The sequence below is a fragment of the Anser brachyrhynchus genome, assembly GCF_964034855.1.
Source record: "Anser brachyrhynchus genome assembly, chromosome: 1".
NCBI classification, from domain to species: Eukaryota; Metazoa; Chordata; class Aves; order Anseriformes; family Anatidae; genus Anser; species Anser brachyrhynchus.
In genome coordinates this window covers 33463347-33491077 of record NC_137694.1, presented here as the reverse complement: position 1 = coordinate 33491077, position 27731 = coordinate 33463347, and the positions used below count along the sequence as shown (strand labels likewise).

Below are 27731 nucleotides of genomic sequence, written 5' to 3'. Positions count from 1 at the left end.
ATGCTTTCCTTGATCGCCACACAGCTGCACAAAAAGTTGTGCCAAGAGAGTGCGAAAGAGCAACTGGCTGTAGCTGTGGGAGCAGGAGGATTGCTTCTTCCAGCTGTGCCGGTTTGCAGTGATCCTTGCACGGCACCTTATCCAGTAGGGCAGGGTCCTCGGATTGTCACCATTGCATTTATAGAGAATGCGTATGTATAGTATATGCCTGAAAAAATTAAGCTTTTTTAAAAATTCATCCTACCTGCCTAAGTCCAAGAAATCAATGTGAACTAATTTGAGCACTTTTCTTCAGTTGTGGGCAGCGATCGGCCCAGAGCCAGTGTGACTGACCAAGAAGTAGTCAACTTGGTGTGCAGTAGCGACATGGGAGTAGGTACATTTTAGATAGATAGTGACAAAAGGCAATCTTACTCTCCTGAAGTAAGCGTCAGTGTTTACCTCAGAGTCAATAGATACCCATCAGAAGGATCGGTCCATCTGAATGAGGCACGCTGGACCTGAGCTTTAGAGATTTGCTTTCAGGGCCAAGAGTTTGCCAATCAATTTAGCAATTTAGATGTGTGAGAGGAGATCCAGTTTCACGGGATCACAGAATGGCTGAGGCTGGAAGGGACCTCTGCAGGCCATCTGGTCCAACCCCCTGCTAACTCAGGGGCACCTAGAGCAGGTTGACCAGGACCACGTCCAGATGTCTTCTGGGTATCTCCAAGAGTGGAGACTCCACATCAGCAGTGTGCTGGAAGTGAGTGAGAGAAGGCAGCACAGGTCTGGCTATGGAAGGACCACCAGAGAGCAAGTAGTGTGCTTTCTCAGTCTCACGGGGTGGGGACATACCCCACTGGGCAGCTCCAGGACTGCTTCTGTGGCAATGGTTGTCCTGTGGCCAGCGTGAGGAAAACTCACAGCACCAGGGAGAGCTGCCCATAGGGATCAATTCATTTTATCCTCCCAGGAGGACCTGTTTTTCATGTGATCTCAGCTCGTACCGGTTTCCTGGGGAGAATGGAAGTGCTTGAGCTCTGAGATCGTTCATAAAGTTTGGCCAAATGGTGACCACTGAAACCCGCTCAGATTCTTGGTTGAGCAGGGGGTGAGGTTCCCCTCAGAGGCCCTCTGCGCTTCGTAGTGACGTAACGGTCTCTCTCTTTCCCCAAGGAAAAGCATGCTCCCTCCACACTCCTCCTAGCCCTTTTGTTGGCCTGGGAAATGAAGGGGCTCAGTCTGGTACCTTGAAATATCCATTTATTTGTAAGTTCTGCATTCCTCTTCTCTTTTCTTACAGTCTGGATATGGGCTTCATCTTCAGGACTTCAGCCTTAGCACCATGGGTGCGCACCCCTCTCCATACCGAGGCAGGGTAGCGTAGCGGTGACCCACCATACGTCCGTCCCCCTTACACGTGGCGGTGTGCTAGTGTCGGTGGCAGTAGCTGGGCAGGGAGACCCATCCCAGGGAGCAAAACCCACAGCCGCGTGGCATCCACCACTGCGCGCTGAGGACAAAGTCAGGGCTGTGCTTGCATGACCAGCGCCAAGATGTTGTCCTCCCATTGAAAGAGCGCTGCTCTCCATGTTTTGTTAAATACGTGCCAGTCGACAGGTCTCCTGCCTTCTCTAAATAGGGCTTTCAACGTTCAGTTGAAGAGTCCAGAGAGCTGGGAGCTGAGGTAGCTGAACACAGACCATGTCTTTATGACTCTGGGTAAAATACTTATTCTTCTTAACTTTTTGTCTGAAACTCTCTCTGAACAGACTGTGTATGCTTTGCCCACCATCGCTTTCGCGTTCGTGTGCCACCCGTCAGTCCTTCCAATTTACAGCGAACTTAAAGAGTAAGCCTTTCTCTTTTCTTTTTTTTTTTTCAGTTAATTGTTTTGCACTGTTTTGCATGGAAAATGTTAGTGCAGAGGTGCTCTGAGTCATTCGTGCCATTCGGAGGAGATATGCTTTAATAAAACCAAACAAGCCAGCGAGTGTGGCTGTCAGCTAGGAAATCTGGCCTCCCAGATGTGCCATTGGGGTGGAGGGAAGCTGAGGATAATGCAATACTTTGGGAGTTTTCTCTGGAAGTACACAGCAGCCTGGGGAGAGCCAAGTTGTGCCGACCGTTATTTTGCACAGGAGGGAGACGTGTGTTCAGCCCACGGCATTTGTTCCAGCGCAACTAAAAATCTGGTGCAATACCAGAAACAAAAATCGCTTTCAGCCTCGCCCGTGCTGCGACGCCGTCGCCAGGCCGGCTGGCTTGGTGCAGCCTCGGGCAGGGCTGCGGGGAGCTGGGGCCCGGCCACGCTGCGGCCTTGCTGGGGCCTGGCGTGGGGCCTGGGCCTGGGCAGGCGGGGGCGGCACCGGAGCAGGGGGTCGGGAACAGCCAGACCCCTGGGGACCCCCAGGGTGCCCTCAAAGCTGCGTGCTTTGAGTTTCACGTGGCTTCAGCAGGTGCTCAGGGGCCTGTTGAAGGCATCCCTGTGTGGATTTAAAAGCATATCTATTTTTATATACTATACTTTATATATTTCAGAGCAAATATCTAAAAATGAAACGTTTACACTTAATCTATTTTGCTACAGTGGTCTGTATACACCTATTATTTTCTACCCATGGAGGATACAAATGTGTTGTTTTTTTCTGCAAACATTCAGAATGTTGTTGTTTTTTTTTTCTTTGTACACTTCTACTGTCCTTATATTTTGGCTTTTTAATTTAATTACTGAAGTGTTTAAGGGCTCTCCCTGCCCATCAGCTTCGCCCTTCCCTCCGGTTACAAGAGTATGGCTGGGGAGCAGAGCCACAGGGTGGTCACAGCATGTCTTTACTTAAACTCCGAGGTCCATTGTCCCGCCTTTCTCTTCCCTATGCAGCTGTCAATTAATTCCTGTTTTAAATGAAAATGCATTCATGAGTCTCTGCAGAATTGATATGTTTATGCAAAGGCTTGATACATTTTTAAGCAGCTATTCAGAAACACAGTCCAACCATTTTATTTGTTCTCTTCTTTTCTTCTTTCCCCAGCCGTTCACAGAAAAAAATGCAGTTGGTTTCAAATATCTCATTTTTTGCCATGTTTGTGATGTACTTTATGACTGCCATATTTGGCTATTTGACTTTCTATGGTAAGTATGCAGACTTTACTGATCAAAGCAGAAAGGGAATACATGTGAAATCAGTAACAAATCCCAGCTGGAAAGAAAAGTCCGTTCACTTATATTAAAATACTTTTTCAAATAATTTTCCTTAGTGTTTTCATACTGAAGGTACAAATCCTTTCCTGTCTTTCCCCTGTGGATGACAAGCACAAGTGAAAGCAGTATTTACAAAAGGCATATTCAAAATATGAGGAAGAGATTTGTTTCGCAGAACTGGGGATTAGCTGGGCCCTACCAAGATTTTCATTCCAGAGTCCCTACCTGAATTTTGTGTGCCTTGGTAATAAGTGATGTGTGACTGGTTGTGCACATCTGTATAAAATGTGACAGGTTTGAGAGCAGGTCCTAGGAAATGGGTATCAAATGATCCTTCACAGCTTTTTCGCTTTCCTGCTGGTACTTTCATCATTGAGAGACAAAGGACCACATGTTTTTCCTGTGTCCCTAGGGTTCACTCCTTCAGGTGTTGGTTAAATAAATTGGCAGCAGAGGTGGGGAAGCTCAGAGGCATGTCCCAGCTCTGCTGCTGAAGGATGGTTATTTCAGTGTCTGGGACTAGCACTGTCTCTTTTCATGAATATTGATTCACTTAAAGAAACAAACAAACAATGTTGTATTGCTGTCCTAAGGGAGTATGTACAATTTTTAAGTAAATAGGATAAAATATGAATGCGGCCCAGGAAGCTACTCCCATTTCCCTGTATAATGGAAATGTTGATATGTAGTGTGTTTTCTCATAGACCACTAAAGGGTTATGAGACAGATGCCAAAATTGACATTCACCTTTTACCTCAGGGTCACCGAAAGGTGTTCAGTCTTCTCCACTGTGTATTCCAAGTGACCTTTTTGTTACAATCTCCCCATTTGTGACACCATTCATTGTAAGCCACCTATTGCAAGGGAAAGAAAATAGTAAATATGAAAATTGGCTTTTTTTTTTTTTTTCTCAAAGGTGTACCTGTCTTGTTATTTGTTTTCTCAGGCTCTCGTTCTGCTCCTAAGGCCTTGAGCCTGCATGCTCTGAAGTAATTTGAAGTCATCAGTTCTAATTTTCCCCATAAAACTGATGGAGGTGAGGGGGTATCTGCTGCAAGTGACTGCAGCAGCAGCTGTGCTCATCCGACTGCTGCTAGCTAGAACATTTTCACAGGCATGCATTAGATCAGTAGCCCCGTGGGGGGGCAGTGGGAGTGAATCAGCATGAACCCTTCGCTTTGGCAGGGAGGAAGCTCTGGTGCGGTTGCCCCAGGGATGTGAGGAGGCAGATACCCATAGGATCCTCTCCGGGAACCTCCCATGCCCCACGGAGCCCGTGGAGGAGATACAGGCTGCATCCTCCTGGCCCCCTTGGGAGGGAGCAGCAGAGGAATTTTCCTCCCGGAGCAGGCATCCCTGCACATGGACACCGCGTGCCTCTGCGCAGCTCCTCTGGGGCTCGTGCAAGCACTGACGATCGCAGGATCGGTGCCATGAGAGGCAGCACAAAAAGGATCCGAGGGAATGCGAAACCTCTCCGCTCCAATCCTCCTTACCCTTGGGACTGACAAGATTTTGCCTTTTATATGTGCACTTGGTTTTCTAACCTCTTCCCTGCCTGGGCAAGACCAGGGTTTTAATTTTGGCCATTTCTTTTTTACGCCAATAGTGCTTGTCTGTTTGCTGTGTTCTCGAAAGTGTTGCAGTTATGACTATATTTACATTGCAGAATTACAGAAAAGAGGTGTTTTTCTTCCCCTAAAAGGTCACTGTGGTTGGGCTCTGTGGTGTATCTAGCTGAAAGGAAAACAGACCTTCAACTGTAAGCCTTGCCTTTCACTTCCTACCTGGCTGCAGTCCGTGAGCGGTACAGAAGTTGCAGTCTGTGCTCGCAGGAGCAGAGTAAGCTCTGTGTCGCAGAAGCTGTGCATGTGCCCGGCTTGAAAACCCCACTCCTAACCTGCAGGGAGGTGGGAGAGTGTTTTCTTTCTCCTGGTGGGAATTCAGGCGCTGAGAGATGGTCTCGCCCCAGAAGGACGCCCTGGGGGGAGCGTAGGCGTTTCGCTCTCAGGAAGAGGAGGTTTTACCACAGTTTTGATCTACACGTGCCCACCGAGTTCCTCTTAAGGACTTCGGTTTAAGAGCTATTATGTTTTTCTGTCAGCTTTCTAAGATTAGCAGACAGAAAGAAAACTCGAGCTGTTCTAAAACAGAGGGTAGCGAGCGTGTTTCTGTGGCGCATTTCACAGCCGCCTCCCTGGGTTGCTGTTCCTAGATATTCAAAAGGCACAAAGCAAGCACGTAGGTCCCCCGGCAACTTGCTTTTCCCATCCGTTACCACTATTTAATCAGAGTGCAAAGGAAGCATTTTTGCAGGAGGGCTTATTAAAGCATCGCCAGTGCCTCCCTGCCAGGCACCCCCGGCGATCTCTCTCGGCCATGCCGGGAGCGCAGGGCCGGCGTGGGGCCGAGCCGCGGGCACTGCCGAGGAGGGGCGGCAGGTTCAAGAGAAGAAAAAAACAGAAGGGCAGCCCTCCGAGGAGAGAGGAGCTGCCCGGGGGTTTGAGTGCAAATGTCAAAATGTCCCGCTGAGAGCTGACCTCAGCCGGGCTTTGTTCTTGTTTGAGAACAGAGGCACTGCTTTGTGCTGGGAGTTTATTTGCTGTTTAGACCAATTTAGCTCAACCTTGTAATTTATATTAAACTCAGCCGTTGCGGTGCATGTGGTTATTTTTATATCATTTGAAACTTTAAAACAAGCCCACAGAACTGATTAGAAGTAGCTTATTTCACTTTACCTATTTATTTATATATATATATATGTAAGCAAGCTTTTGTGCGTGTCTCACTGTTGTCTTTCCTACAGTGAAAATTACCTTAGACTTAGGCATGTGCTGTCTTGAATTAGGATGCATTCCTAAATCAGGCCTCCAAAGGATTAATCTGGAATAATGGGATCATTAGGATTTGGTTCAAAGTGCTGTTTTAACTCAAGAATGTTTCATTCCATACTCTTTTGTTTACAGACAAATCACTTGTTGTTCAAGAAGGCTGTTGTTAAGCAATGATTTTTTGTGAATGAATTGCCTGCTTGCCGGAACACTTACCTTATTGTCTTTTCCATAGACAATGTGCAGTCAGATCTGCTTCACAAGTACCAGAGCAAAGATGACATCCTCATCCTGACAGTGCGCTTGGCTGTGATTGTTGCGGTTATACTCACAGTGCCAGTGCTGTTTTTCACTGTAAGTAAAAGTCTCCACGTGGTTTGGAAGCAGGTAATGTCTGTATACGCTGGATTTTTTAAAAACACAGCTTGGTCATTTCCAAGTCAGTAATGCTGCAGCTACAAAACAAGAAATTGAGTTTGGATCAGTCTTTTGCCACACCAGATTCCCAGTAATTTCTGGAGAACTTCTCCCTGCAGGAAATAAATGATTCACTTTTGGTCTTAAATCAGTTTTAAATTGAACCCACAAGGGCCTTCTCTTCCTTCACATGATTTCACTGGAGCAGACTCAGAAGTGAAGTTCATTTTTAGGTGCAGAAGGACCCCAAAAGGCATGCTAGAAAGAGAGGAATAGCCTACTATGGATGTATGTAAACACACAGTTGTGGAATATCAAATTAATTGCAAGGATTGTTTCAAAGGGTATTTTGTCAGAGTCCCCACAATTTCTGTCAGATCCGTGTAGAGCCTATTGTCACATGAAGAACCAGTTGAAATAATTACAGGGAGCTTTGAACTGGCTGATAGACCATTCCTGACATCAAACTCTCTCTCTTCCTACAGGTACGTTCATCATTATTTGAGCTGGCGAGAAAAACAAAATTTGACTTATGCCGTCATGTTGTGGTTACTTTTGTCCTTTTGGTTATCATCAACCTGTTAGTCATTTTTATCCCAACCATGAAGGATATTTTTGGAGTCGTAGGTACAGTGTCCTGGCTTTGTACTGCTAATACAAAACTGCTGCTAATCAGCAGCATAATAATTATGGTGTTGGCAACTAACAAAACTCATTCATTTGAATTTTGCAGGTGTCACTTCTGCCAATATGCTGATTTTCATTCTTCCTTCATCATTGTATTTAAAAATTACACATCAGGATGGAGCAAAACTGACTCAGAGGATTTGGGTATGTGTTCTTTTCCGGTCAATGTGTTTGTCTTATCATTCCTTAAAATGGGCTAGACAGAAAACCTACCTAATCTCAACATTTGCATGAGCTGCTTCTCCTGACTTTTCCATCTTGCTTCCATCAGCTGGCAGCCTCGCTTTCCCTTTTTCACTTGCCCTGTGTGTCTCCTGGGGCAAGGGCCCCCTGTGCTCCCCGACCCTTCTCTTTAGAGCTGGGGACACTTCCTTCCAGGGGAGCAGCAGCTCTGCAAGCAGCCGTGGCTTTGGCCAGGGCATGGGTGCTCCTGCAGCTGCCCTTGGCAGCCCTTTCAGCCCAGCGAGCTTTCCGCGTTTCAGTGTGCCAGTTCAGAAGGCACACAGCACACTCTGTCTTCAGGCTTTGAGAAGAGCAGAGCTGATAGGTCCTAAAGATGGACTCATTTATTCCTTTTTAGGGATGATCAGCATTTAAGAAACGAATTGAAATGGGGAAAAAATAAAGTGGTTTTGGTTTCAGCCAGTAATTTTTAATGACACTAATCTGTTAGTTATCTATGAGTCTTGTCTTCCCCAGAAGTGCTATCTCATTTTAGCCCATAGCTTTGATACATCACCTTGTAAATCTCCTTAAGAAGGAAAGTTAACACACTTGAATTAATTGTCTTTTCTTTTAGTTCATTAATTTTCTCTCCTTTTTCTTCCAGGCTTCTCTTTTCTTGGCACTGGGGATAATGTTTTCCCTAGTGAGCATCCCTTTGGTAATCTATGACTGGGTACAGTCAGGAGGCAGTGCCGAAGGCCACTGAAGCTGACTTTCTGAAAAGGAGACATCCCTGTTTGCTACACACCAAAATCGCAACCATCCGTTCTGTTATCTATTCCACCTTTTGTGAGTTTACTCAAATCAAATCCAAATAATGATTTTCCAGTACTGAAAATACTGTTATGGGTGTATTTTCTTGCAGAAAACAGACCCATTTTTCCAACAGGCATATCACTCTGTCCCATGATACTGAGTTACCAGATCAGCGTTAAGTCTGTGTTAATTGTTGAGAGACTATATAGAGCGTTGCTCATAGGAACTCATCACAATTAGTTTGTTTTTCCGCTTCCACCCATGAACTGCATTGTTCTGTTATTATTCTTAGCCCTTGAACCATAAGCTCTGCTCCTTTAAAGCAGCAGCATTTGTTGTTATCAATCCCAGCTGGAGTGATTGTCCCAAATGTCATCAGTTCACACCCTTTCCCTTTGCCTTTTAACCAAAACTCTGCTCTTGAATTGTATGCATTCGGTTTGTTTGTTTGTTTGTTCTGTTGCTGTTTTGTGCACCATTTGCCTCACCAAGTGTAGCATTCTTGGTACGGACAGAAAAAGCACCATGAGTGTAAATGAGCATTGTGTAAACCTAGGTCCTAAATCTGGTGCTTCTCTCTGTAACGTTGTGGTGGAGGAGCCAGCCCTAGTCTCGGCTCTTCTGTTGCTTTGGGGAGCAGACCTCTGTGTGTGTGTGTGTGTTTTTGCAAAGGGGTGCAGGGAGCAGGAGAGGGACAATCACCACCAGCCACCATTCCCCTGCTACATTTCAGTTTGAACCTGGCCACCAGTAGACTTGACAGCCAGCAGTGAGTACTTGAACCTGACCAGAAGCAGACGCTCAGAGATATCCGTAGGAAATCTGCATTTTCTTCAGCATTAATCTGTCTGCTAATGCCCTGTTCTTCTCAGAAATGGCAAGCTCCAGTTTTATCAAAACCTACACGTTTAATCATACCTCATGCCTTCTGCATTCTTGGATTCATCTGTACACACCTAAGGTTGGCCTTGTAGAGGCCGGCTCCTCTCTTGTGTCTCATCCTCCTCCCACTGAAGTCAGCAGGGTTTCTGACAGCAGCAGGAGCAGGATCTGACTCACCCTACTCAACTACTGGATATCTAATGGAAATTGAAATCTGTAACATTTATTTCAACAAACATAAACACTTTATATATTTGAAATGTTTTATTTACATTTCACATCAATTCTCCATAGCAATTCCAGAAAATACATTAAATTACTACTAGCAGAAACATTGTAACTTGCATCTGTTGTCCACAGAATAAGCATTTGCCTAATGCCTTATAGCTGGTGTAGAGAACTACTTGTAGAGATTCACATGCTAAGCAGGTGATTGTTGACCATTCTCAGCAGACATCTATTAGTGTACTGCCAGCAGCATAAATGTGAGCTGAAAAGTGTCTTCAGTTTTGCTCTTGAGATGAACCAGGCTCCCTCTGAAAAAAACTATGGCTAAGGGGAGCCCTAGATCGCATGCAAGGGCTGCGTAATGCCCTCTGCGTGTTTGAGATGTACCTGTCAGTATGCAGTGACCCTCTCGTTCCCTGTGGCTGGTTCATTGCTGACTCCCATTGTAGCTGTGGAAGGAGCCTGTCATTAGCAGCACCGCCTGTGGGTAATCTGTCATTGCAGCTTGTTCTTTTTAAGGCCGGGGGTGGAGAATTCAGGATCTTGGGATTTCTGTGAGCTATTGAATTGCCTCAGTTGCCACTGCCTTATCCTACATGGCTTGAAGCTGCTGAGAGTTGAGACTGCAGAGCACTTCTCAGGACTTTAGGAGTTGGTTTCTAAGGGTGACATACAGAGAGGTTAGTTTGGGGCCTTACCTGGAATTTAGGAACTGACATGCAGAGAGGTCCTCTGAGCAGCCTGGCAGCAGAAAGTCCCCTCCCTTCTAGCAAAGACCTGCCGGACTACGTTGTGGGGCTCCTTCAGCCTGTCCTGACCTGCCAGACTTTTATTCCCAGCAGTATAGGCTTCCAGCAAGGTCTCCAGCATGATATCCTTCCTCCCATGCAGCCTAGGGCTTAAAACATGAACAGCTGAGCTAGATGGGATCAGGCAGGCTGAGGGTCAGCTGCTTGTGCTTTTCAGCAAGCGGCCTCAAATGCCCGTGCCTGTGACAGCACAGCTCACCAGTTCTCTCTGCACCTCCCCTTTATGTGACCACTACTGCCTTAGGTGGGCCCTCATTCACAGAAGTCCATACTGTAGGCTACAAGTCCAGGTGTTAGAGAAACTGTAGAGAGAAGAACCTGTGCTTGCTGTCTCCTCTCAGCTCATTCTAGGCATTTTCCCAGCTCAGGACGTCGTTTGGGGGTTCCCTTTCACAGGCACCCAACTCTCCCTGGTCACTAAAGCAGGAGCCTGGCATCTAGCTGCTCTCTGAATCAGAAAGACTTCTTACCAAGGCCTGTAGAGGCAGGGCAAGGGGCAACGCTTTTAAACTGGAAAAGGGTAGATTTAGAATGGGTGTAAGGAAGAAGTTGTTCATGGTGAGAGTGGTATGGCACTGGAACAGGTTGCCCAGAGAAGCTGTGGATGCCCCCTCGCTGGAAGTGTTCAAGGCCGGGCTGGATGGGGCTTTGAGCATCCCGGTCTGGTGGAAGGGGTTGGAACTAAGCAGTCTTTAAGGTCCCTTCTAACCCAAACCAGTCTATGATCAGCTTGCTGGGATCACATGTCAGGATTCAAGGCACCTTATAATCTCTCTGGATCTCATCCCAAAAAACCTAGCTGAGACCTGAGAATACTGTACAGTGTTATCCTCAAAACACTCCAGGGCTCTTCTGCTTTCCTTCCCCCTTTATCCTCCTACTACTGATTTTTGAGCGGTGACTCTCTGTGCACTGGGGGGTTGTAAAAGAGGAGATCCTGGGAGTGATTTTCAAATACCCAGGTAGGAGCTAGAGGTCTGATCTGCTGCATGGGGTCCCAGAAAGGTCACAACTATGACGTCTGCCCCCTCTCCATATTATGTAGTCTCGTGTTTCAAATACTGACCATTGACTTTTGACACCCAGCTACCCTGGACTTGAAGGGCTGTTGGGTGGCTGATTGCTCTTTGCATCTTCCCTATTCTCCTCCATCACAATCCTTCTCCCTCCCCTTTGCTCTTCTGCCTTCTTCTTTTTCCCAGTTTATATGTGTACTGGAGTTTTACTGGATAAATAGGGAGAAGGATGAGCTGGGTGTGTGCACAGAATGAAATTACCCAAGGTACTGGACCATCAAAGCATATCTTAGATACTGAAAGACAGATACCTGAAATATTGTGTCTTTAAATAGGCTTTGTTTCTGGGTCTGTGAAAAAAAAAATTTAAAAAAAGAAAAAAAAAAAGAGGGAATTTTGCTTAGGCTGATTTACTGGCATCATATTTATAGATATTTATGGAAAGGAATCATGTGTTTATTGATGTCTGTGGTAATGAACGTGAAATAACGTGCTTTTTGTTTTCTCATCAGGTTTATACATTCTTAACAGAATGCAATAGACCCTGCTGTAACTGTCAACATCAGTGATGGATGACAATATTTGTATGAGGTTATCTGTAAAATGTACTGCTGTTATTCAGTTCATTTGGAATAGTGAACTTGTAGCCAACAATGTACGAGTCCCACATTTTAGCTAGGATTTTAAGAGCACAGTGAAATGCTGTAGGAGTTTCTCTGTTGTTAAATTAATAGGATCCAGAGTACCGTATCTACTTAGTAGGTGGTAGCATGCTTTCTTTTCATAGAGAGTTTATCACTATCGTGAGCACTGCAAATTTCATAGACTAGATGAAAAATTGCTCCTAATAACTGCAACAAAGTAATTTAAACTTCTTTTTTGCGTAATAGCAACAATCAAGTGGTGAAGGACAAGGAAAGACTAAATAGAAGCAGGGGCTCCCGGTAAGATTGCAGGAGCTAATCTTACACTGAAAAGACAGCCTTGCTGCCTCTCCTAGTCCACAGCACATTGCAAAGAAAATAGTCTTGAGCTTAAACCACCCTTACGGTTGCAGAATACAGCTGCCCTTCTCTGGCCAGCAGCAAGCATGCCTAGTAAGTAAAGCACAGTGGATTGTTATCTGGGAGCAGTGTGTTGGGAGCTGTGATCTCTCTGGGTGATGCTTGCTCCTGGTCAGAGGGCTAATGCCAAATCTGTGCGCCAGCACAGACCTTTCGTAGGGCTGACACGGACCCAAGCAGTGCCCATCCCCTGTGTGGGGCTGCGGGGGAAAGGCCGGTCCCATCCTGTGAGGGCAGGGACACCCACCCCTTCCTGAGGGCTGCTGTCCTGAGCCTCACAGAGATCCATAGCTTGTGCTCCCCTTGGAACAGGTCATATCTGCAAATGCAGGTTGGGTGATAGATGGGTTTTGTCTGTACATCTGCCTTACAATGCACAAGCGCCACAGCTCTCTCCGATATTGAGTATTAACAATAACAATTAATGGTATCTCTAGTTCATCGTTAAATTTACACGTTTCTTTGCTTGAGCCTTACATTAAGGCTAAAGAGCATCTTGGTCAAAACAAAACTTTCCATGTGGTGTTGTCCCACCTCCAGTCCTACCGTCCCACCCTGGTGCCTTTATGAGGGAGGCACAGCCGAATGTAGTCAGGTCCATCAGCGGTTCCACAAGATGGCTTTATCGCTTGGTGCCAGGGCGCTCGCTTAAACAGTTCCCCAGAGCACTTGGCATCAGGAAAATCCTTATTTCCTATAACTTACACAAAGAATGTTTTATTTGTATCTAATGTAAGGATTTCTGTAACAAACTGTGAAAAAAAAAGATAATTAATAAAAAGTACAGGGCTGGAAAGGTCTAGAATTCACAAACTGTACACATGCCTATGTTTCTGAAGACAAATCTATGCAGTTGTGTTGTATTGTAGGAAATTTCATTTTTATGTATATATATATATTGTAAATAAATAGGATGCTGTATATTTTTGCAGTTGTTTATGCCCTATTATATAGAAGTGTTGAGATAGGCTCTGCATATTAAGAATAATTTTAATAGATATACAAATACTTTAGCTTCAGACTTAGCAAAATGTATATCCTTTCCTTTCTCCCAAGAGTTCAGAATTTGAATCCCAAACTTGAAATTATAATTACATTGCTAATGTAACAACAAGAAAGAAAGAAAGAAAGAGAGAGAGAGAGAGAGAGAGAGAGAGAAAGAGAGAAAGAAAGAAAGAAAAAGAAAGAAAGAGAGAAAGAAAGAGAAAGACCCAATGAAATTGCTAGGAATAATTCCAGCACAGGTCTCCCTGTTTTCTCCATGGCAAGTTATCCAGTCTTACTACTGGGTAGGATATCTCCCTGCATAAAGTGCCCATTTGGCACCCAGGTACCCGTTCCTCAGCCGAGGCCAGGTGGCAGCAACATGCTGAAATGGACTTGCGCAGAAAGCGGAGCAAGGTGCAGCCAGCAGCCTGCCCCAGCATTATGCCACGTTGGGTTTCAGGCCTGTATATCATTCTGCAGAAGGTAACTAGTACAGATAGAAGTCAGACCAGGACTTCTGTACTTCTTTTTCAGCCAGCAGAAATGTAGATCAGAAAAAACAAAGTATCACGTGCCAGGGGTAGGTGACAACCAGAGCAATTTGTTCTGTTTGTAGCCCGCTCCCTGCAGCTCCCCTGCTGCAGAGCCCTGTGGCTGCTCCTCCAAGACAGACCCAGGCATGCAGCTATTGTGTGCCCACAACACTAGCATCTCCTGTGCTGGGAGAGCATCCCCCCCCACCAGGGACAGCTTGTACATCCCTTCTATGATCAGGCAGACGCCAGCATTTTGGTCACGGGATGGCTGCGTGTCCAGGGTGGGTTCGATGGAGGGGACAGATGTGTAAGCCCCGAGGGTGCCTCTGTGGGAGTGCAGCCTCGGCGCTGCAGGAGAGTGCTGTCGACAGTTTTGCGTAGAGTTTCTCACTGGTAAAGCGCAGAAGTGCTTTTTTTCAGGACTGATTAAAAATGGAGGTTGAGAAATGCATCTAAAAATAATCGTATGTTTTTTGTGTTTAATTTATGGTCTTGGATGAAAATGAAACTTGAAATAACATTTGCTTTAACCATGAGCACAAATTTGAGGAAAAATTTATATGCAGTCACTTCTATGGAGCTTTTCAAATTAATACAAGTGTACGTTTTGTTTTCAGTGTTACAGCCAACAAAATATAATCTGTAAAGGTATTTTTCCACAAGACTTGAACTTTAACTTGTTTATAGAAAGCTGTTTTTAGCATCCCAAGGTATGTTAAGGCTTACCCAGATCCAGTATAAACAATACTGTTTGAATGATGTACACTTGATATGAGCTCATCTCTAATAGATTGTTCAAGTGAGTGAATGGTAATATTTTGCTCCTGCTACCATCACCATACTTTGTGCTGTTCATATTCGAATAAAAGATGCAGTTTTTCAGTTTCTGTGTGTAAATAAAGAAAAAAAATGTATTAAGTTCTATAATCTCTGTTACCTCTATAGTTTTTAAACATTAAAATTGTGATCTAAACTAATGCCTTGGGCTGTACTCATTCTTTCAAAGCGATGAATATATATCATTTTAATCCCTTAAACAGGGTGTGTTCCCAACTCTTATGCAAGTGCTTTCACTGACCTCAGGGCAAGCAGCTCTGCAAAGCCAGCTGTATTAGATTCAGTGCAATATATAGAGCAAAACATCAATACAGGGCTGTGGAGCATCAACAGAACATTTCTATTACAGCTTTAGAGAGACTTGAAGCCAGGCATACAGTCACCACAGATCAGGGTTGTTGAAGATGACAGAATTTGTCAAGTCCAGCGCTTGCTTCTGACCACTCCCTGAAGGCTGTCTGAGCGCTTGCCAGGCTGTTTTGGTGTAAAGTCAGACCGTTTAGCTTTAAGGGCTCCTGTAGTTGGGTTTCAGCTCAGATGCTAAACTAGTGCCTGAACTAGATAAACCCCTGCTGTACCTTCTCTGCTACTGAGGCAGAAACTTGCAGCAGATGGATGAGGAGGATATCTGAGGACAGTGATGTCTTATACATTCCAGGCTGGATCTGCTGAAGTGCCTCTGTCAAAGCCTTAGCGGGTCTGGAAAATGTTAACTTTTTGCCTTTGACTGCTTATTTTAATAGTTCTCGTGTTGTAGTGACCACTTAAAAGAAGAGCCCTTGGCTGGAGTCCTAGCCGCAAGACAGCTGGCTTGGCTGAAGCAAGGGAGGGAACAGCCTGTGGTGCCGGGCCCCTCTGCAGGACACGCAGTGGGAGGGTTTGGGGACCAGGCAGAGGCTTGCCGAGGGAAATGTCTTGAAGCTATGCTGGGAGCAGAGGTGCACTCACCTGGTCCAGTAGGCTGACCCCTTTGGACATACCATTTGCTCTCAGTTCTCTACCCATAATCACCTCAGAGCCATACCTTAAACCACAGGAGCGTGGGTTGCGGAGTGGAGGAAGAAAGAAGAGAAGTTGAATTTCTTTTCTTCCTTCCTTGTGGAGATGAGCACAGGCATCTGTCACCTTCTGCAGCGCAATTTGACAGCTTCACCTCAAATTCACCTAAAACCACAGAGCCAAAGGAAGAACACCAGCCGCCTTTCCAGCCGCAGACTTCTACCTTTGGCTTGGCTTGGTCTTCCTGCGTCCCCGTGGCTGGCCAGATCTCTGAGTTCGTCTGACTTCTCCCTACTTGAGGGTGAAAAAAGGGAAATTACCTTTTCCTTGGGCAAGGGATGCAGCCTTGTCTAAGGGAAGAGACCCCTCCCACATTTGGTAGAAATGAGATCTTAATTTGACTTCAGTTATGTGAAATTGCAGCTAGTCTTCAGGCTGAAGCTCAAATTCAGGCCCCTGTTAAGATGTCTCATTCCCCGCTGTGCCCAGAGCTGGAACTAAGTGCTCACACCGGCTTTACAAAGTGTGGAGGCAGCAGAGATGCTTCCCTTACCTACTCACAAACCCATGGCAGACCGAATGTGGGCTTCACTGTAGTTGTTGGGCCCCACAGGGCAGCAGCACCACTTGCTTTGTGTTTGGCTGTGCTCACAGGCCCTGGCTGAAGTAGGCCCCGCTGCCTGTTACCGGTGCTGTTAGACACAAGTTCTTGGGCAGCCTGGCGTCTGTCTTTTGCAAATATTATGTGCCATGCATTTCTCTTTCAACTGACTATTACAGAAAATGAAGTCTCTGTGCATTATACTGCTAAATGCCACGGATTTGGCAAGGGGGAGTGCTATTGGCTTAGCGTGCCTCAGCCTTGCCATGGCTTACTGCTTTGAAAACATGAGGTTATTGGGATTCTTGGAAAAAGGTGTAGTTCGCCTGAAGTTTAGACAATAGGGCTAGGAAAGTAAACTGTGATGGTTGGGGTGCGTGTCCCTGGGCGTAAGCCAGCCTGTCAGTGAGCCCACCTGCAGAGCCAAGCCGCCCCGCAGCAGTGATGGCACTGCCTGCCCGGCTGCCACCCACCTCCACGTCCATGGGGTGCAGACACAGGCCCGGCCCCAAAGGCCCTCCTGCCCCAGAGAAACAGAGACAGAAGATACCTGGAGCCAAGAGCCACGTCCCCTCCTCAGAAGCCTCATGTCCTCTTCTCAGAGGTGGCCGCAGCTCCAGCCCCCCTCCCCTGCCTGTCGTGGCCCTTTGGCAGTGCACTTGCCTCATTGCTGGCAAGCTCTGCTGCCAGCTGTGAAAAGCTGGTGATGTTTGGCTGGTTTTTGGTGGAGAGCATTACTTCAGGCTGTACTCTGTGAAAGCACCAGGCACTGACCGTGCTCATGACAGGCTCCTGTGAGCTCTTCCTGCACACCTCTGGGTTCCTGCCGTCAGGTAATATCCTAAAAGCAACTCTTCTCAAAACCTGTTGATTTTCCAGCAGGGCTCACTTTGTGTAAGCTTTGAAAAAGCTGGAGCAAATTGCTAAGGCAGGTTGCCTTGGCTGGTGGAAAGATGTAGACCAATCCTAACAGCCAGGGAAGGATTTGGGGTTACTGCTGGATGTCCCCAGGGGTGATGTGATGCAAGTCATTCGTCACTTTGCCTCAACCAGTAAGTCAGTGACCTCCCATCTTGCTGACTGGGCACACACAGGTGTAACACACGCACAAGCACACCATGTTTCTGACCACCCAATCTGCCACAGGCAGAACAAAACAGTGTGTGAAAGAACACACGTGATGAATTTAACCACACTTTGAGGCCACCTGAAGGTGCTCAGATACCACCATGGTGAACGTTAGGCATAAAGCAGCCAAGGGATTGCTCAGGCTGTAGCCACAGGCCTGCCCTGTCCCATTACCACCTATTGCAGACTGGCCCTGCAGCTCAGGCGGAGCTGCTGCCACCTTGCCTCACCCAGGACAGCCTCAAGTTGTGCCTGGGCAGGTTTAGATTGGATATCAAAAAGAATTTCTTCACAAAGAGGGTAGTCAAGCATTGGAATGGGATGCCCAGGGAAGTGGTGGAGTCCACATCCCTGGAAGTATTTAGGAGGTGTGTGGACACGGCACTAAGGGACATGGTTTAGTGATGGGACTCAGTAGGTCAGGTTTGATGGACTGATGACCTTGAAGGTCTTCTCTGACCTAGATGTTTCTGTGACAGCTTGAGTTGCTCAACCCTTCCCTTTGCAGCTTCTCTTTAGCCACACAGCATTGTATGGCAACAAGCTTTTTGCAGAGGTGTTTGGCAGCAATTGCAGAGATGAAAGCTACGTACTAGTCGCAGGAGCATCAGATGCAGTTTCCCCTCTGCTCTCCAGCTGAAGACAGCCAGAAGAGCATGGTCAGGGGCTCCATGCAGACACACACCCTTCCAGCTCTGCTCCTGAGACCTGCAATAACCAGACCTGTTCCACACCACAGGTACAGTGTTAGTTCTGGGGTCTCACCACAGTCTTCGACACGTGTGTGCCCATGCAGGATGCGGTACAACCTAGCAAGACCAGCCTCTTGTCAGCAGAGCTGGACATTTTTCTCCAAAATGCTCCATCAGACTGCGTTCGCCTCCGATGTGCTGCCTCATCCTTCTCCCTGTGTTTCTATGGAAACTGCTCTCACCTCCGCTCACTGCTGCTCACGCGGCCATCAGCAACCCACCCTGTGCTTTGGGGGCTGCAGAGGAGCTGGTGAGCATCTGATGAGGACGTGTCCACGCAGGTGGGCTCTCCAAAGGCTCACGTGGAGGGTGCTTGTCCCTGCTGCACTGCAGCACACACAGATAATTTGCTCCCTCTGTGGTCTGCTCCCACATCCACCACTATCACCACCACAGCATTGTGGCTGTCACCCAACCCCTTTCCATCCACAAGGAAGAGGTGGGAGGAGGACAAGGCAGGAGCCTCGTGCTGCCAAGTTTTCACACATGGCCCGGAGCACGGAGGGTCTGTTGGCCAAATGTCTCCCCAGCCTCCGGGACCAGCTCTGCGGAGCTCCAGCCACGCTCCTGGATGCTCAGCCCACCACAGAAATGTGGCGAACATGGTGCTCAGCGGCTTTGCCGAAGGAGCCGAACATGTCAAGTATAAAAAAGTGTTGTTCTGCCCCGGGTAATTATAATGGAGCACAGCAGAGCTAGGTGCCAAGGTATTGGAAAGTGTTATGATAACAAAGAAAGTCATAAAGAGGGTGGAGAAATTTTTACGACGTGAGATCAGATTAATGACCTGTACAACGACTGCAGTAAAAACAGCAGCATACAGATGCTACAACATTTGTAGAACACATTTCTTGAAACCCTAACTAAAGCCTGTAATTTCCTTGGATGTAAAAAAAAAAAAATAAATTATATGTTCTCTGACAAAAGCGGTTCTTGCACACTCTGAAGTCTCCTCAGGCTTTGTGCAGACAACAGCTCCCACTAGTATTTTTACATGAAAGCTTGGTCTCCTATTAATTTTCAGATACCGTTTGTAAATAATCAGAGAAGTACCAGATGCCGGGGAAACAACTTCCCTGCCATAACAAGGAATTATATATCTCTGGCAATTAGATCATCATAAAATAAAAGGAAAACAAGCATCAGTCTGCCATTCTTGCATTCAGTGGCATTTAAACAATGAAAGCAGTCTCTTTTACTACAGCTGGCAGCCTTCCAGCAGCACTTTGAAAAGGCAGTGTGGCCTCCGTGTAAATTGATAAACAATCTTGTTGAGCAACAGGCACAGGAACATTCAAGCCTTTGTTAAATTTTGACTCGAGTGGAGCACTAATTGGCATCTTTCCGGGCAGAACAAACAGGGTCAACCTCGTTGCTTTACACAGGCAGATTATTTTAACCAGAACACACAGGTAATGAAACAGAACCCAGAAATAGGGATGCTAAAAGATGCAGAAATTGTTTGATTTCTTAAAGAGTTCTGGTTGGGGGGCAAAAAATCAAACTTGGTTGGTGAAAAAACTTGAATAACCGAGGCCTAGGCGTGTTGGTGGGATTCAACACAGATCTAGGCTCACTACAAAAGCAGATGTTTCATCTTCACTTGGGTTGTTTGTTTCCTGCTGATCACTGACCATAACGTTCAGGACCAATACAATCCAGAGAGGGGATAATAGCCTCACCTCTGCTCTGGGCCAAGGATCAGAAATCTTTTGTACAGGGCTGCTAGGGCCCACCAAGATGCAGAGAAGTCTCTGGTGTGCGGTAAGTGTGCTCAGACACCCTCCTGCCAGCTAATTACCTCCTGCCGCCCGGTGCTCCTGCACATCTCTGCCTGCTCCAGAGTACACTGGGGCAAGCTCAGCTCTTCTCTGTTCCTCTTTGTGATGGAGCAGAGCACAAACCCTGCCAAGAAGAAAGTGCACCCCATCAAGCCTGCAACTCCCAGGCAGGCAGCTAAAGTACCAAGCAAATGGGGTGGCACTGCAGCTCACCAGGCAAACAAGTCAGCGACACTTTGACTTCTCTGAGGAAAATTTTACTAAAAAGGGAGATCAATTATAAATTAGTTCATTCAAGTAAGAACACGTCCATATTTACATTACAACCCTCTGTCAAACACAAGAGACCATTAGATCTATTTATTGCAGAAATAACCTATACTTCCTTTGAGGGCACCTGAACACCACTTAGGCTCAGGACTGTCATCTAAAAATGGACATTTTTTGATTTGGATATTTACAAACAGCCCAGATGCCAGTAAACAAAATAGGTCAAAACTAATAACCAGAAAAATAATCTTGCTACATGCTGTTTACCTTCCCACCTACCTCTGAGAAAACAGTGTGGTTAGCACAGCTGAGCAATGAAAACAACATCCACAAAAAGCAGGATTCATTGAAGCCAGCTCCGAGAGCTGTGCTTTTCACAAGGGGACAGACATGGCAAGGGCACTTACCCACAAGAAGAACCTGCAGTGCTTCTAACCCTGCTGTTTTGTAGAGGTGCGCCAAAGGAAGCACTGTCCCAACACACAGTCCATAATACCTCTGCTACCTTGCTGGGGAAGTACTAACTTTGGGATGTCCTGTGGCTCAAAGCTGCAAGAGCTCTCACGTGTCCTCACCACTGCCTCACCAGGTGCTGGATTCTGCACCTGGGAAGGGGTAACCCTGCTATATGTACAGACTGGGGGACGAGATATCAGTATTGCAGAAAGGGGTCTGGGGGTTTTGGTAAACAGCAAGCTGAACATGAGCCAACAGTGTGCCCTGGCAGCCAGGAGGGCCAACCATATCCTGGAGTGCATCAAGCAGGGCATTGCTAGCTGGTCAAGGGAAGGGACTGTCACACCTCTGCTTTGCCCTGGTACAGCCTCACCTCAAGCACTGTGTGCAGTTTTGGGCACCACAGTAGAAGAAGTAGATAAAACTATCAGAGAGTGTCCAAAGGAGGGCTACAGAGATGGTGAAGGGTCTGGATGGGAGGATGTACAAGGAGTGGCTGAGGTCCCTTGGTTTGTTCAGCCCAGAGCAGAGGAGGCTGAGGGGAGGCCTCATGGCGGCCTGCAGCTCCCTCACGAGGGGAGCGGAGGGGCAGGCGCTGAGCTCTGCTCTCTGGGGACAGCGACAGGACCCGAGGGAACGGCATGGAGCAGGGACAGGGGAGGGTCAGGCTGGGGGTTAGGGAAAGGTTCTGCACCCAGAGGGTGTTTGGGCACTGGGACAGGCTCCTCAGGGCAGTGGTCACAGCACCGAGCCTGCTGGAGTCCAAGAAGCATTTGGACAATGCTCTCAGATACATGGTCTGATTTTGGGGTGGTCCATTGGGGACCCAGGAGTTGGACTAGATGATCCTTGTAGTTCCCTTCCAACTCAAGATATTCTATCAGGTGTAGAAGAATATCATTAAGCTGTATGACTTTCTTCTTGTGGCCTACACATGCAGGCTAATCCCTGACACAAATTACTTATCCAATGGAGAGGCAAATCAGCACGGACACCAGCATTTTAGCACTATCCCAGTAGGCTTTGCAGCAACACTGCATGCTGCAGAAAATGCATCTGCTCTTAATGCTGGTTAAACTAGGTCACCAGAAATATTTCTTCCTGCACTGTCATTTTGAATCTGAACATGCAGAAACTGCAGCGTACAAGTTCCTGCAGACCTGTGGAACAAAACCACCTTACCAGGAAGGAAACTAGAGGTTAGTACAATCCTCAGCACTACTCTCAGCATTTTTCATGGTGTTAGGTCTGGGATAAGATAGATATTGTTTTGCTTTGACAGATAAAAAAAAAAAAATAGTCATACTACAACTCTCATATGTGCTTGTCATTTAGCAGCCCTGCTCCTGTTACTTGTTACGGCCTTAACAAGTCTGCAAGACAGTGGGTGCCTCCTGCTTTTTCTGTTTAAAGTCAGCAGATGGTGCTTTTAGAAGGACTGTCTTCCATCTCGGCTGCTTTAGAGCCAAAGGAGTTTGGTAGACCCTGTAAAAAGATGCTCCAGTGAGCTGTGAGCACTTGGGAAACCTAGAAGAGGAAAATGGTCCTTGCACACATAGCCTTAATACTGGCTGAAGGAAGGCCAGACTGACAGAGGGTCAGAAAGCTTTGCATTAAAATATAAGTCCCTTGATGAGTCACGCTTTCATTTTCAGTAATGTGTTACCCTTTTATCTCAGCATTTCATACTGTTATTTCTCAGCACAGAATCTCAAAGTGCCTCCAGTGCACAGGCAGCAGAGATGGTGAAGTCTCTGCTCAAGTGTATTCTGCAGGGAGGCACAAAAGAAGCTGCAGAGGAAGAAAGCGCAGATGGGAGACCCAGCACTTCCTCAGAGCTGGCCAGGCAAGGGAAGCTGCTGCTCTGCATTTGGGCGCCCAGAGGAGGGCAGAGGAAGAGTGTAAGATAATTCAGTTTATTTATATCTCCCTTTTTGACACTTCTGTCATTTTCTGTCTGACTCAACGTCTGCCCTGTGGTTGGAATTTCAGTGTCAAACCCTGAACAATTTGAATGCATTTTAATAATATTAGTGATAATAGTAATTTTATTATGAATAATACTGTAATAACTCAGGTAATGTGCATTGTGTTTATTCTTAAAATGATCATTCCCTCTGCCTTTTTATTGAAAATTATTCTTTTCTGAGCTTTTACAAAATAATTTATGCACTTCTCCCTGCCCCAGGCTGGTGTGACCACAGCTGGATTCCCGCTGGGGCAGTGCAGACCTGAGGCTCCGGCCACGGCCACGTGCAGGGGCCACATCTCACAGCAGATGGGACGGGCAGGGCTGGCTCCTCAGCCCCCAGCCCAGCTCTTGACCCATGTGAGAGCAGAAGCAACGCGCAGCATGTGCCAGGCCAGCTCACCAAACCACAGCCAGGGGCACAGTGCTGGTGCTAGGGTGGGCAGTCCCGCTTGTCATCCACATCACTCTTTTCATGCCATAATAAAGCCATCAGTTTTCAGCCATTTCCTTCGTGCTTTTGAGGGACAGCCAACAGTCTGGCTCCTGTAATACCAAACAAAGCACAGGGGCAATGTGTTCACATCCATAGCCACCCGTGCTGCCCTTTTGCTTCTGCTGAGGTGCCCCCTACTTTTATCACCAGCGACTCATGCAAGGCTGCACACCACAACCTGCATGGCATCAAGAACAACAGCTACGGTGGAGCCTTTGCTCAAATGCTTCCATTTGACACATGCACCGCTGGCATCCTGATATTAAAACAGTGATAATATAAAACAGAGATGTTCAACCTTCATGAGTCCTTTGGCACAGGTGAGATCTAACACAAATGAGATTCTAATAGCATCTGAGCAAATCCGTAATAAGTTTCAGTTCTGTATGGAAAATATTTCAACAAATGAGAAGTCCTACATCAGTTTTCTTGATATTTTACAGGATAAACATTGTCAGAAGTATTTTAAACTTTAGCCTGGTTGATTGGTAATACCCAGTGTGTTTTATAAACCTCATAAAAATCAAAGCCATCGGAATGGGGTACTCTGGGGTGCTCATCAGCTAATCAGGGGAAGCCACAGATGGGTGTCAGTCCTAAGCATGCAGAAGTTAGCCAATATGGCTTTCTTGGTGTAGTGCCACAGCAAATGACAACACAAAACTGATACTAGGCAGAAGACCGTCAGAAGATCTGCAAACACCGTAAAGGAGTTGGCTCTCTCCAGTTGCCTTAGCTGTGCCTCCTGCAGTTTGTTATAACATCGTTCGCACATGGAAGCAGATGGTATGCTACGTATCAATTTACTATGCCTCTCTTTCACAGATTTTTTCGGTTCTGTCTGTGCATTTTTATTCAAAAGAGGACCATATGGTCCCTGTGAGGTAGTTTATAAATAATTGTATATTTACAGTAGCAATTGAAAGCAGAGTCACATGCTTACCTTCAGGAAGGCAGCTGAAAGTAGCTGGGTATTACAGGGTTTTGAACGATTTCCTCAGTACAGCACAGAGATAGGCAATGAATAATTAAACAGAAATTGATTTCACGTGGCCTTCCTGATTGCATTTGTTCTGCTACTGCTGCAAACCACTAGGTTCCTAATCAGAGCTGGTCGAAGAGAGACGGGGTCATGCGTGCTCTAATGGCATTGCCTCCATCCAGCTGGAACAACAGTCCCAGGCCCCTGCTCTGCCAGGGGCTGGATCAAGTTCTACAGTGACGGACAGCATAGGCAGGATGGTGCTCCACAACCAGGAGACTCTCCTTCTCCCTTGAAGTTTGCAGGGGCTGGTTTGAGCCTCTGGCTCAGCCCTTCCCCCAGGGGAGCTCTTCTCTGGGTGCAGGTGGCCAGAGGACAGCAGACGTGTAGTTAGCACTGCTTCCCCAAACACCCCAAGAGGCTCCTGCGAACAACCGGCTGCCTTCTGCTTGGGCTTCCTTCTTCCTCCCCACACGCTCAGTCACCATCTCTCCTTGCAATCTCAGTGCAGAGCAAATTTTCCTTCAGAAAGCAACTGTCTGAAGAAGCAAGACTGAATTTGCTGGCGTAAAACCCCAACCATTTTCAGTGCAGGGATGACTGAATCAAGGCATGTCCCTGCCCCCTGTGAATATTTTCAGCACTGCCCTTGCTTTCCACACAAAGAGTTGAAGACAAAACCACACCTCCCAGATGCCAAGGGAGGGTGTGCAGGGTCAGATTTCCCAGATGCTCAGTCTCCCAATTAGGGATAAACTGTCAGAAGAGCTCAGCTTCTACTTAGGTCTAACAAATAAGAGTAGATTTTTTAAAGGTGCCTCACGTTGATATTACTGGCCAGGATATGCCCATGAGACCTCTCTTTTGGAGACTTTAATATCTCTTTGTAAATCCTCTCTATTTATTTGTGGGTTTAACTGGGGATACAGGAATAAGCATGGTGTCCAGCCCTCCAGCTCCTCTGGTCACTGTATCCCTATCCTGCTTCATTCCCCTTCCCTCTGGCACTATGTTTTTGTGTGTGTAAGAATAAACATGGGACAAAAATGAAGATAAAATTGATTCAAACTTGGTGGCAAAGTTATAATTCTCTTTACTTTCCATTCTTTATCACTTGCTCTGCTGATCAGTAATGAGATTTTCTTTTCATCATGATCCTTGGGGTTGAAGCCTTAGGAGAAGGCTGTGGGCTGTGATTTACAGAGCTGAGTGGCAGGATTAGGTGGGTTATGTAAGTAAGACAGCAAAATCAATCATGAACAAGATTTAGACTCATTCTGATGTTGTATTGAATCCTGCCCTCTCCCCTTCAGCTTGAGAAGAAAAAATGGCAGAGAACTGAAAAATAATTTGGGAAGTCACTTTCAGGCATTGTTCTTCCTACTTTTTTGAGCTTTACTATTAACTGCCAGATGCTGCTGAAATCTTTTGCTTCAGTTATGCAGCACTTTCATCAGCACCACACAGAGTAATGTGAGCTGATACGGGTCTCTCACGCGAGCATGAAAGAAAAGTCATATAATACACACACGCAGTCCCAGCTGATTCTTAAATCTACTCACAGGCTGTTCAGTGATAAATCAATCTGGACTTGACTGATATCTTTTGCACTGCTGGATGTAAGCGTTCTGCCCACTTTTGTTATTTAAAGAGTGAGAAAGAAGTTTTGCTTTTCATTGCTTTTTCTTTTATAGATTGACAAACAGACTTTTCACTGAAACAGGGTTAGGTACAGATTAATGAGTTTGTATTATCAGGAGATGAATGTCTGACTCCAAAAAGATATTTAGGTACTTAATAACAAACATGGGCTTGCCCTAGATTTCAAAACTGAAATGCAAGAGATGTGTGCACGTGGCATTAAGGGACATGGCTTAGCGATGGGACTCAGTAGGTCGGGTTGATGGTTAGGCTTGATGATCATGAAGGTCTTTTCTACCCTGATGATTCTATGAAGATCTGGGTTTAAGTGACCATATCAGTAAAACTGGGAAACTTAATTACATACAAAGGGCTTTCAAATGCATAGAATTATCAGTCAAAAAAATAATAATAGAGATTACTTTTTGCTAATCTCTTTCATTAATAATGATTACATTGCTATTTGTGATGATGGTTCAAGCTCTTTTTCTCCTGATGAGACCCCATAAATATTCCAATGCAGTGCAGATATAAATAGAGTGGACCTGTACTGTGCTTCTACAAAAGCTCCAGACAGTAAGAGCGATATAAAAGTGAGAACTGTAACTTTTTGTCTAAGCTGATTCACTATGATAAAATGAGCAAGCAAAATACCTAACAATACTGAATTTCAATGGTGTTATTACTTCATATAATCTCTAAAATTATTGGTTTAGCAAGCATACTTTAAAAACATATCTGTTTCTAAATATACGGGGCAGCTAGTAAATATACAATTAGTAAATGTAAATAATATTTCACTGATTTCATCAAAGTAGCTTTAATTTATCTTAAATGACCATCTGATCCAATAGTATCTGTCCTCTGTTTTCAGCTTGACTCCAAAACTCTGCATTGTCCCTGCCATAGTAAAATGACAACTTCCACAAAGGCAAGAAATTAATTGACTTCATATTTTAAACAAGTTATTGTTAGAATAAATGGAAGTCTCTTAACTCTTAACGACAGTGAGTCAGATGCATCTGACCTTTGTGGGTGGGACTTTATTGTGTCCTCTATGTTTAAGAAAGTACAGTATTGTAATATTATTCACCGCATACCAAGAGTTCCATCGAAGGCTGACAATCACAGGAAAAGGCACATCCTCATTTACAGTACTGCTGAAACGCTAAATATGTCCGGTCATATAAAGCCTGATCCTGTGAAGTTTTGGCATCGCCCCTCAATAGGAACTAACAACATCCCCGCTACTCCCTTTCCCTAAGGGACACTCATTGTGCTCACTCACGGCTCGCAGCCCTTTAGACCTCTCTCTAAAAAAAATAAAAAAAAAATTGAAAAAAGATAACGGGAATGAGACTCCAGCAAAAACAATGTTGCTCCCTTAAAATGAAGTGTCTGGGGGGGGAGGAGAGGAAGGGGTGTGAATATGTGATTACCTCGAGGGGAAAGACAGAGATGGGCAATTTATGGCCTGCAGAAGGGAGCGCGGTGCCTGCAGCACTGGAGGTGTTCAAGGCCAGGCTGGATGAGGCTCTGGGCAACCTGATGTGGTGGGTGGCATCCCTGCCCATGGCAGGGGGTTGGAAAGAGATGATCTTCAAGGTCCCTTCCAACCCGAGCCATTCTACGACTCTGCGATGCTATGAAGGTGCCGTGCTGCCACCTGCGGGCCCAGCCTCCAAACGGCGGCTCCGTACTGCTTGCTTGAGAACCAGCAGCCCTGGGAGGATTTTCCCCCAGTGAAGGTGGAAATTACCCCAAAAGAGCTGCTGCAGCCATCCTCTCCTACTGGGAACAGGCGATGCTGCAGGACGGATGCTTCATGGTCACAGAGGATGGTGGTTGTAGAAACCGTCACAAGCGCATCCTTGGCTTGTGTCTTAAGTCCTGTGGAAATACTTTCCAGGTGGAAATTAGCCACGGTGTTCACGCACCAAGAAAATGAAAAAAAGTTTGCAAATCTTATGGTTTTGTTATAGCAGTTGGGTCTGTAGTTGGGGTCCCATGCCCGCCGGCATCCAAGCCCCCCTGTTTACCATTGCAAAGCAGCGACCTAAATCCCTCCCCTGCTGAGAACTGGGCCTGCTCTCCGTGTGAAGACCTGCTGCTCACTTCTGTCTGGGACAGCACAAGCAGCAACATCTCTTCTCCTAAAGCCAGCAGCACCTTTTGGGATGTTTTGAGCTTCCTCTCC

At 46.2% G+C, this 27731-nt stretch overlaps 2 protein-coding genes across 3 annotated transcripts in view; one reads left to right on the top strand and one right to left on the bottom strand.

The window, feature by feature from the left end:
• The window catches only part of SLC38A1 (solute carrier family 38 member 1), a 38795-nt gene extending 25506 nt beyond the window's left edge, over positions 1-13289 (top strand). The window contains exons 11-17 of one of the 2 annotated variants that reach the window (XR_013942597.1): positions 1755-1834; positions 3015-3115; positions 6251-6369; positions 6918-7059; positions 7166-7263; positions 7949-8133; positions 11548-13289. Coding sequence is in view for 1 of the 2 variants with exons in the window: in XM_080571014.1 (XP_080427140.1) it covers positions 1755-1834; positions 3015-3115; positions 6251-6369; positions 6918-7059; positions 7166-7263; positions 7949-8050 (642 nt within the window). In the remaining variant the exon portion in view is untranslated. Of the gene's footprint in view, positions 1-1754; positions 1835-3014; positions 3116-6250; positions 6370-6917; positions 7060-7165; positions 7264-7948 lie in introns of both variants that reach the window. The other variant, XM_080571014.1, reaches the window with a different exon arrangement.
• The window catches only part of LOC308188275 (uncharacterized protein), a gene marked incomplete at its 5' end in the record, with an annotated part of 21451 nt that continues 2947 nt past the window's right edge, over positions 9228-27731 (bottom strand). The window contains 2 exons of the mRNA XM_080577129.1: positions 9228-15752; positions 23855-27731. The exon at positions 23855-27731 is cut by the window's right edge and continues 2495 nt beyond it. The remainder of the gene's footprint in view (positions 15753-23854) is intronic.